Source organism: Hypanus sabinus, chromosome 11, assembly GCF_030144855.1.
Source record: "Hypanus sabinus isolate sHypSab1 chromosome 11, sHypSab1.hap1, whole genome shotgun sequence".
Taxonomy (NCBI): Eukaryota; Metazoa; Chordata; class Chondrichthyes; order Myliobatiformes; family Dasyatidae; genus Hypanus; species Hypanus sabinus.
Window position 1 is genome coordinate 12,879,295 of NC_082716.1, and position 11,062 is coordinate 12,890,356.

Below are 11,062 nucleotides of genomic sequence, written 5' to 3' on the forward strand. Positions count from 1 at the left end.
CCTAAGCAATCATTTCAAACTATTCACTTCCCAATCTTCCTTCCTCCTGAGACCCCTTGACCTCTGCTGCACACTTGCTAGCTTCAGTTCTGTCCACTGATCTCTCTTCCAATATTCCTGGTTTTCATGGTCTTTCATTGATTCTACTATGGTTGTTATTCTATAGATTCATTGAATATGCACACAAGAAAATTAATCTCTGATTTGTATATGGTGACATATATGTACTTTGATAATCAATTTACTTTTGAACTTGTTTTCTTTCTTCTTCATTTCAAACGCTTATTTGTCAAATGTGCATCGACATACAGTGAACTTTAAATTTCCTCCTCTTCACCACTTTCTCTTTAATTTCTTGATTGTTTACCTTTTCCAATCTCGTTACTCAGAAATACATCCTTTTTGTAAGAAGCATGACATGCAACATCTCAGACGTAGCTTCATGCTATTGGGCTGCTATTCAGTGGCTCATTCAAAAACTACAAAGTAAATTATTATCAAAGTATGTATATGTCATCATATGCTATGCCAAGATTCATTTTTGCAGGCGTTCACTGTAAAACAAAGAAATACAATAGAATTAATGAAGCACTGTACAGAATGACTGACAAGCAACCAACGTGCAAAACACAAACTGTGCAAATGTAAAACAAATAATAATTAATAATTAAATAAATAATGCTGAGAACATGAGCTGCAGAGTCCTTTGAAGTGAGTCCATAGGTTGTCGAACCAGTTCAGAGTTGAGGTTAGTGAAGTTATCTCCACTGGTTGAAGAACCTGATGGTTGAGGGGTAATACTGTTGCTGAAACTGGTAGTGTGGGTCCTGAGACACTTGTATCTACTCCTTGATAACAGCAGCGAGAAGAGAGCATGTCTTGGATGGTGGAGATCCTTGACGATGAATGCTGCTTTCTTGTGGCAGTGCTCCTTCTAGATGTGCTTCATGGTGGGGAGGGCTTTTCCCCGTGATGGACTAGGCTGTATTCATTACTACTTGTACTTTGTGCCCTTACCCTGGGTTCTGTGTGCTTCCATCCCACTCTGGAATCCTGAACGCACAATTCAAAAAGATGGCAGCTTCACAGTGAGGCAGAGCTTTGCTGTCGAGGCTGGATGCTGCCTTTCAGATGAGAAGTTTAGTAGTTTGTCTCCTCAGCTTGAAAATAAAAGCATACCATCTGGTTTGGAGGGGCTACTGCACAGGATCAGGAAAAGCTACAGAAAGTTGTAAACTCAGCCAGCTCCATCAAAGGCATTGGTCTCCCCAATATTGAAGACCTGTTTAAAAGGTGATACCTCAAAAGGGCAGCATCCATCATCTACTACTACTACATCAACTCAGGCCTGGGAGCTGGCTTTGGGCACAGTGACGGACTTTCCACTCCTCCCTCTCCCTCATCAATGTGTTCAGTTCATCTACATTAGCCGTGCTGCTGTCTTCTAGGAACGTGTTGACCGTAGTCCATCGTTAAGGACTCCCAACACCTAGGACAATGCTCTCTTCTCACGGCTATCATCAGGGAGGAGGTACAGGAGCCTAAAGACACACAACTTAATATTTCAGGATCAACTTCTTCTTTTCTGCCATCAGATTTCTGAATAAACAAAGAACCCATGAACACTACCCACTTTTTGAACTACTTGATTTAATTTTAAATATATTTCTTATTGTAATTTATAGTTTTTATTATAATTTATTGCAATGTCCAGCTGCGGATAAACAAAAAAATTCACAACACATGCCAGTGATATTAAATCTGATTCTAGTTCTTATATATTGCTGTTCCAAAGAAGAAGGAGGGACCTTTTCCTGTCATTCTGGCCAGTAATTATCCAACAGTCATTTGGAAGTGATTATCTGTTGATTATTACATTGCTGTCTGTAGAAACTTGCTGTACGCAAATTGTCTCCATTGTTTCTTACATCAAAATTGGAACAATGCCTTAGATGTGTTTAATCGGTTATAAGGTGCATTGGGACATCCTGACTTTGTGAAAAACTTTACATGGCTTGTAAATCTTTTGTTTTGTACTCAGTGCTGCAGATTATTCACTGTTTACTGTAGTTCTTTGCCATGTTTGTGAAGTGAATCAATAAGCTGATTGCAAATTCTGTTTCTCAAACAAACAGTTGAATAAAGCTTTCCAAGAAGAAGAATCACCATCAGTTATCTACTGTATTAGCATGCAGTGGTTTAGAGAATGGGAAGGATTTGTCAAGGGCAAAGAACATGGTATGTGTACCTTGCCGATGAAAACATCAAATTCACTTCTTTCACTTTTATTGTCAGTGATCTGTGGATGTTTTTAAGAAACACTAATTTTGAGCTGCTGGATGTTTTGAAAATATACAAGATAGGAGGAAGAGTACACCATTCCAACACTCAAGCTTACTGTGTCACTTAATGGGATTTGGACTGATCTGGTTGTCACATCACCTCTGCCTTTCTGTCCCCTTCCAGTAATCTTTCACCCCACCCCCTTGCTTATCAAGTACCTACCCATCACATCCTTAAAGATGTTCAAAGATTCTGCTTCCACCACCCCTTAACAAAAATAGTTGCAAAGGCTCACAAAATTTTACTTTGCCTGTCCTGAATAGTTAACCTCTTATTTTTAGACAGTGACAGCTGATGCTGGATTTTCCCACAGGAGTTTGTTCAAAGTTCAAAGGAGGATGGGAGCATGTTCTCTGCTTCTCTCTGTCAAGTTATCTCAGGATCTTCTGTTTCAAACATTGCCTCTCACCCGGACATGTCTAGATTGGCGAGCCATTCATCAGAAGGCAATCTACCCATTCCTGATTTAATTTCAGTAAGCTTCAAGGTATTAACAAGCAGTTTAACTTGGAGTGAAGTAGAAATTGAGATGGCAGCTTGGCTCATCCAACCAGCCCAGTGCCACATTTTGTCATCTCTGTCAAAAATGTTTATGGAACAGCAGACTTTCCCAGAAGAGGAGCCGGTCTCAGTAGGATGAGAGAAATACAGAACTACTCATTTTCAAAATATATCTGTAGTATTTGAGAAAACTGCTTGGTGCTATTTAAATAATTTTTCAGATAATAAGACAGTATATTGCATGTTAAAATATGTATTCCTAATTCATTACCAATATAATTCTTTTCATGTTTTAGAGCATCCTGGTCCAATTGATAACACTAAGATAGTGATTGGCAAGAACTGCCATGTTTCTTTAAAGCAAGGTATGTCCACTTTTCCCATTTAAATTAATGTTTCATTCTGTTAAAAAAGACTTAATGGTCTGCTTTTGGGTATAGATCAGGAGTCCATTTGAAGATGCAAAAATGCAGTATTTAGAAGGATGTTTCCAAATGTGCAAGGATATGAGTTAATATGAAGGATTTTACAGGGTGAGCATTTCTAGAGCAAAGAGATGAGAGTGTGGCACATAGGAGTTGAGAAGAGGTACAGAAACTGGAAGACACATACTCAACATTTTAGGAAGAGCTTCTTTCCTTCCAACATCAGATTTCTGAACAGGCAATGAACCTGTGATTTTATTTTTGTTCTCTTTTTGCACTACCTATTTTTTTATATATATATATTTCTTACTATCATTTATAGTCTATCTTGTGTATTACATTGTACTGCTGTTGCAAAACAACAAATTTGCTAATAATAAACCTGATTCCAATGGTCATAGAACATTACAACACAGAAAAAGACCCTTACAGTTATAGTCCCATCAACCCACACCTGGTCACGTCCATGTACGTATTCAAACTTCTCTTAAATATTACGATTGAACCCACATCCACCTCTTCCACTGGCAGTTGGTTCCACACATGCATCACTCTGGGTTTCCTTAAATTGAATTGAATTAACTTTACTTCTTACATCCTTCACACACATGAAGAGTAAAAATCTTTGTTACGTCTCCATCTAAATGTGCAATGTGCAATTGCAATTATAGTAATTTATAATAAATAGAACAGTCAATGTAACATAGAAATACACTTAAATCAGCATGAGTTAATCAGCCTGTTGGCGTGGAAGAAATTGTCCCAGAGCCTGTTGGTCCTGGCTTTTATGCTGCGGTACCATTTCCCAGATGGTAGTAGCTGGAATAGATTGTGGTTGGAGTGATTCAGGCCCCCAATGATCCTACAGGCCCTTTGTACACACCTATCTTTGTAAATGTCCTGAATCATGGGAAGTTCACAACTACAGATGTGCTGGGCTGTCTGCACCACTCTCTGCAGAATCCTGAGATTAGGGGGGGTACAGTTCCTATACAAGGCGGTGATGCAGCCAGTCAGGATGCTCTTAATTGTGCCCCTGTAGAAAGTTCTTAGAATTTAGGGGCCCATGCCAAACTTCCTCAACTGTCTGAGGTGAAAGAGGCGCTGTTACGCCTTTTTCACCACACAGCTGATTGTAAAGCCCACATGAAGTCTTTGGTAATGGGGATGCCAAGGAACTTGAACCTGTTTACCCTCTCAACCCCAGATCCATTGATGTCAATAGGGGTTGTCCTGTCTCCATTCCTCCTGTAATTCACAACCAGCTCCTTTGTTTTTGTGACATTGAGGGAGAGGTTGTCATCTTGACACCACTGTGTCAGAGAGATAATTTCTTCCCAGCAGGCCACCTCATTATTGCTTGAGATTAGGCCAATCAATGTATTGTTGTCAGCAAATTTAATTAGCAGATTAGAGCTGTGGGTGGCGACGCAATCATGAGTATACAGGGAGTCAAGGAGAGCACCTAATACACAGCCCTGCCTTCCATCATTATCCTCTGGTTCTAATTTCACCAAACCTCAGTCTTTCAGATTCAGACTTATTTATCACATGTATATCGAAACATAGAGTGAAACGAGTTATTTGTGTTAACAACCAACACAACCCAGGGATGTGCTGGGGGCAGCCTGCAAATGTCGGCACATATTCCAGCACTAAAGAAAAATCCCTGCTTACATTTATCCTATTTATGCACACTTCATAATTTTCCATAACTCTTACAAATCTCTCCTCCTGCTTCAGGTAAAAAATAGTCCCTGGTAAGGATGATTGAAGTAGAGGCTTCTGCTTGTGGATGCTTAAACACATGGTGTTGGTGGGTGGTGGGAGAAAAGAGTGAAGGAAAGTTTAGATGGGGTTGGATGGGTCAGAGTGAGTTGAAACTAACATAGAGTATAAATCTATCACATAATGGTCAGACTAGCTGGTCCGTCCTATGCTATATACTGCTAGGTTCTGTGATCATGGTTAGATCTGTGGTCAGCTGTGGGACTTTGGTTAGGCGGATGGCTGGAACCTGGAGCCATTGTGGTTAGTGCACAGCCGGAGGTCCGGTCCGTGCTTAGCTGTGTGGGTGGAGCCAGGGACTGAGAATGGAGCCGAGTGTGCAGGCAGGCTTGGCAATTGTAACTCGACTGCAGCTGACAGTATGGGTAAGGGATGGGGTGAATAGTCAGGAGGGACAAAATGGACAAGAAATTGTGTGCATGTGCAAGCTGCCGTGCATGGGCCAGGCACCCCCTAAAAGATTAAAGATTTTTTAAATGTAGTTTCCAGTATACAAGTATAAAGAAAAAAGAAATAATTGTTACTCTGGATCCGTTGCAACACAGAATAAGAACACAAGATAATAATTAAAAACACAGTAAATATAAATATGTAAGATTTTATTATATAAACACACGCGTGCACACACGCTCTCTCTCACTCACTTACGTACTTGTGCTGGGGACCAGCATCCTGGTAAATCTCCTCTGCACACTCTGTAAAGCTTCCACATTTTTCCAATAATGAGGCAATCAGAACTGAACATAATAATTCAAATGTGGTCTAACCAGAGTTTGATGGAGCAGCAATATTATCTTGCATCTCTTTAGAGGCATGATTGAAATTTGGTTGATGGTACAAATATAACTGAACTACACCATTAAATTGATGGTTTGATATAAATGTAATCTATGCCTCACCTAAGCCAAGGTTATGATTTAAATTTATTACCTTGGAATATACAGGTTCTGTCTCACAGAAGAATTTAAGACCATAAAGCTATAAGATATAGGATCAGAATTAGGCTATTTAGTCCATCAAGTCTGCTCCTCCATTCCATCATGGCTGATTTATTTTCCCTCTCAGACCCTTTCTCCTGCCTTCTTTTAAGTAACTTTTAACACCCTTACTAATCAAGAACTTATTGAACTCTGCTTTAAATATACCCAATGGCTTGGGCTCCACAGCCATGTGTGGCAATGAATTTTGCAGATGGTCATAGAATGGAATAGCACTTTATTGTATTGCTCAAGACAACAAGATTGCGGTGCTACTCTAGTCCATGCAAAATGGATATTTACAATACAGGTGGTACGGCTGAATTTTTAAAAAATTCATATTTAGATGCAACAAGTGACTTCAATAGTCCTTAACACCACCGTTTGGCTGAAGAAATTCCTCCTTATCTCTCTTTTAAAGACACGTCCCTCTATTCTGAGGTTGTGTCCCCCATTATATAAATCAACCTCTCCACAATCACTCTGTGTAGGCCTTTAAATATTCCACAAGCTTCATTGCGATTTCCCCCCCAATCCCACATTTTCTAAATGCTAAGAAAAACAGGCCTAGTGACAATGGAACAAGACCACAGCTGCATTCTTACGTTGGGTTTCCCTAACAAGGATACCATCTATGTAATTAACATAGTATTGGAGTTTTATATATAAAACCTATGAGAAGAAACCTATGAGGAGAGGTTTTAAAGTGAAAAAGCTATTCCACTGGGGCTTTTCCACTGTCTTGACCTCAGAAGTTCAGGTCTAGTGGTGCAAACAAGTGTCACGAACTGAAGTCTTCCTTGGTTGCAGTGGAATGCCATAACACTTTCTGTGCCCTGTTATGCCCCCTGCTCTGCACAGAGTGTTGTAGTACTGCCTTCCTGGCCATTGGATTTCACTGTAGATCTCATCCACCCAGTCTGCCAGCACTGACTTAGCATGCTAGGACAGGCATGCCCTATCTCACCAGGGTATGAGGCTGCTGTTTACCCTCACCTGCTTTAGCCTGCCTATCAAAGCATTGTACCAGAGGGTGGCCACTGTCACATGCAAACAGCTACTTGGAGAGCTGAGTGTCCGGTGGGGTCCAAAGGTGACTAAGCTGCAGTTCACCAGAGGTGCTAACCCCTCTCTTGACATATACTCCCCAGACAATAGATGAATGCTAGGATATGGCATGCAAATCTCTCAATCTGTGAACTTGATTTATCTGCTTTTGCAGAGACATCTGTAATAATGCAAATCAGAACTTGTTATTTATTTATTTATTAGAGATATAGCACGGTAACAAGCCCTTCCAGCCCAATGAGCCTGCGCTGCCCAAATACACCATGCCACTAATTAACATACAAACCCTCTACATCTTTGGAATGTGGGAGGAAACCTGAGCACCCAAATGATTTCCAGCTTGGGCGCTATGGTTGCATGGTGCTATTACAACTCAGGGTGTTCCAGACTTCAGAGTTCAATTCTGTTGCCACCTGTGAGGAGTTTCCATGTTCTACCTGTGACCATGTGGGTTTCCTCGGGATGTTCCAGTTTTCTCTCACAGACCTAATAGATACCAGTTATTAGGTTAATTGGTTGTTGTAAATTGTCCTGTGATTAGACTGATGTTAAATGGGTGGGTTGCTGGGCCAGAAGGTTCTGTTCTGCAAGAGATTTCTAAATGAATTAATAAATCATAAATCTGCGCATTCACAAGGAGAACATACAAACTCCTTGGAAACAGCGGTGGAATTAAACTCACTGGCACTGTAATAGTGTTACGTTAACCCCTACACTACCATACTGCCTTGGCTGATTTAGAGTCGATTAACTTGGCCATTTGTTAAGGTATCAAAAATAAAATATCAGCTTCATCTTAGCAAATTCAAAAACTCATTCAAGACATTTTCAATAATAGTTGTGATTTTACGAGGTCGCTTTTACATGATTGAATCCCAAAAGGTGTAAAATGTGATCTATTTTTGGGTGGTGTTGATAACCGAATTATGTAACTTTCTCACCCAGGAGCGGATTCCGGCCAAATTTCAGAGGAGACATGGAACTTCCTGCACTCCATCTATGGAGGGGGCCCAGAGGTCGCCCTGCGGCAGAGCGTCAGCCACCAGGATGTGTCATGTGTGGAAGAAAAAAATGAGGTTGAAATCCGCCCTGTCCAATAATGGCTAAAGGCAAACATTCAAAAACTGAAACTGAGATGAATTATGCTGAAGCTTAAGCATTCCAGGATGTGAGATATTTTATGAATATAATTCTTGCAGTGGCATTACAGTATGTGTTTGGGACAATCACAAAGTAATCCCTGATTTGTAACGTAGTTTAATGTAGGTTTCTGGTCTGCCTGTACTGAAAGATGGATGTGTTTTCTGGGTGGTATCCGATGTTGATTTGGTTGTGAAAGGCCCATGCACTGAAAGTGTACTAGTATGAAACAAGTTACTTATATTAAGTCAACTCAGGAAAGCGCTGATTTTTTTTTTTTGCACTGCACTGTGGATGACACATTGAAAATTGCAAATGCCTTGTCCTTGTGACTGTAAGCAGGTAAAAGAATATTCCTGAAAGCTCACAACAATTATAAACATGAGTCTAAGTGTAATGTCTAGGCCGAGTTAACTCATGCACACATTGATAGAAATTATAACATTCAGCCCATTATTCCTTATTAATTTCCTAAAGAAAGCCATTTGGCCCAATATTTTCATTCTAACTCTTCAATTGGATATAACTTGCTTTCTCTACCTTTTGTCAATGGCTATTAAATTTCAATAATATAGCCTCTCTCTCAGTATAAAAGGTTTATAAATTATAGGGAGAGTGGGCACCTTTCTATTCATCAATTTGTAAACCAATTGTAATTATCTTTCTTTGTTTACATCCTTTCCAGTTTTCTTTTTTATGAAAACTTGTTAAATTAGTGTAAGTTGAATTAACATTCAACCATTCATGAATATAGCCAAGCAAAGGCCAAGGTACAAAACGTATTACCAACAGCACATAGCACATAAAGCCTATATGATTACGAGAACAAAAAACAGTACAGAAGAAAAATAATATAGCCCAAATCTCTGAATGGCGTGACCTGTAAATTGATGGTACATGGGATATTGTCCTGGTCTAGTTCATTGAATTACTTTGACTATCTTGTTTACTGTAGAACCACTCCTAAATTAATTAGCACTCAGTTACTGTCAGTTTTGTCTGAGTTATACAGTTGTGGATTCAAACACCCCTCTGGAGATTTTAACATCCAGTTTACACTGGGAATGCTGTACTGTTGGAGGTGCAATAAAGGTACCAGTACTCTAGGCAAAAGATCAACATTCTCTCAACAGCCCACTCTGGTGTACTGCTGAGGGAATTGAGGATGCTGTCCTCCTACAGGACTGTCAACATCCACTCTGCATCCAAGATCTAAAGATCGCAGAATCCTGACCCAACCAATTCCATTAAATCCATATCGGCATTTGTGTATACTCTGCTAAGAATGCATGATTTTAAAAGCAATTTTCCCTAAGTAAAGCATTTTGGGCTACTTGAGAGGAGATGTATTATTTTTTAACTCAGCAACATATTTAGCTGAAATTTTCCCACACCAATTTTCTGGCATGTTTTCTTTTAAAGATCATAAAATACACATGTTCCCTTCAGTGACATCTGTGGACCTGGTTACACCACATTGGCAGCTGCTCTATAAAGTTTGCTGACCCTCATGGATGGAGCCCCTAGCCATAGAAATACTTCCTCTTGGCAGCTCGCTGAAGCAACACTAGGTTTAACAGTTTACAGATTTCGCACTCCACCTTCAGAATAATCAAGAAAGGTAAACTCAGTGCATCAGCCTTTCATTTGTAGTTGAGTTCGGTTCAGACTCTAAGTATAATTCTTGTGTAATTTCTCAGGAGTATTCCACTAAAATTGCAGGTGATTCTTCACTAGGCAAAAACTATGTAGCTGTTGCAGAAACAAGCCTGAAGCACGTTAAACTGACTAATTATTCTTGTGCGACAACCTTGAGTTGATCCTTTAAATATCAGTCTCCTTAGCATGTGCCTCAGAGGAATGTTCCATCAATTTCAAACAACGTGTTAGTGGGAATGTAACACTTCTCTTTCCAACAGGTTTATCCCTTGAGCGTTTTTTTTGTATTAATTTATTTTTAATGCACCTGTAAATCTCAATTGCAACTGTGACTGATTTAAGTTTAACTTGCACTTTGTAGAAATGATGATGATCTTACTGCATTTTTTAATGAATAATCATTTGTAAGGAATGTGTGAATAATTTAATTGTACATTAGCAGAATCAGGGTCCAGCAGCGTTTAGAATGAAGTACTCTCCCTCTCACCTGTGCATGTTGTTTGACTTTCGGATCATAAATGTGAACATGTGCTGCACTGATACAAATCTGGAACCGTGGAAGTAAAGTTGGAATGCATAAGTGGAGGATGTTTTCTTTGCCTTTCAATCCTTTACAGTAAAGTTCAATAAATAAGTGACATGAGCTCTTCCCTTCCCCCTCTATTTATACTTTGATATTCTGACTTCCTTTTGGGTCTCTGACAAGTATTTATTTACACAGGGTGTGAATGAACAGAAAGCCCTGGGTATATTGTTTAGCAATTGTTGTTGTTCTAGGGTCATAGAGCCATACAGCACAGGTACAGGCCCTCCTGTCCAAACAATTCATTCCAACCAAGGTGGCATCCATCTAGTCCCAATATCGTGTGTTAGCAGTCCACCATATCCGAGAATGACAGGAGACCCTTGCGGGAGAGTTTTAAAAGTTGAAAAGCCGTTGAACTAGGGCAGTTCACTCTTATGATCTCAGAGTCCGGTGGCATGGGTAGCCGTCACAAGCTAAGGTATTCTGTGGTTGCAGTGGATGACCATGACTATTTCTCTGCTTTGTCATGCCCTTCGCTCTCCACAGAGCATTACAGAACAGTCCTCTTGGCTGTTGGATTTCACCGTTGATCTCATCTGCCCAGTTCACTGAAGTGGTCTTCACATTGCTAGCAC

General features: G+C 39.9%; 1 protein-coding gene across 7 annotated transcripts in view; it reads left to right on the forward strand.

Moving 5' to 3' along the window:
- Positions 1–10,544, forward strand: part of usp33 (ubiquitin specific peptidase 33) — a 126,549-nt gene extending 116,005 nt beyond the window's left edge. For 6 of the 7 annotated variants that reach the window (XM_059983797.1, XM_059983795.1, XM_059983794.1 and 3 more), the window contains 3 exons: positions 2,136–2,238; positions 3,141–3,209; positions 8,048–10,544. In XM_059983797.1, the coding sequence (XP_059839780.1) occupies positions 2,136–2,238; positions 3,141–3,209; positions 8,048–8,202 (327 nt within the window). In that variant the 3' untranslated portion in view covers positions 8,203–10,544. The remainder of the gene's footprint in view (positions 1–2,135; positions 2,239–3,140; positions 3,210–8,047) is intronic. The other variant, XM_059983799.1, reaches the window with a different exon arrangement.
- Positions 10,545–11,062: the final 518 nt, after the last annotated feature.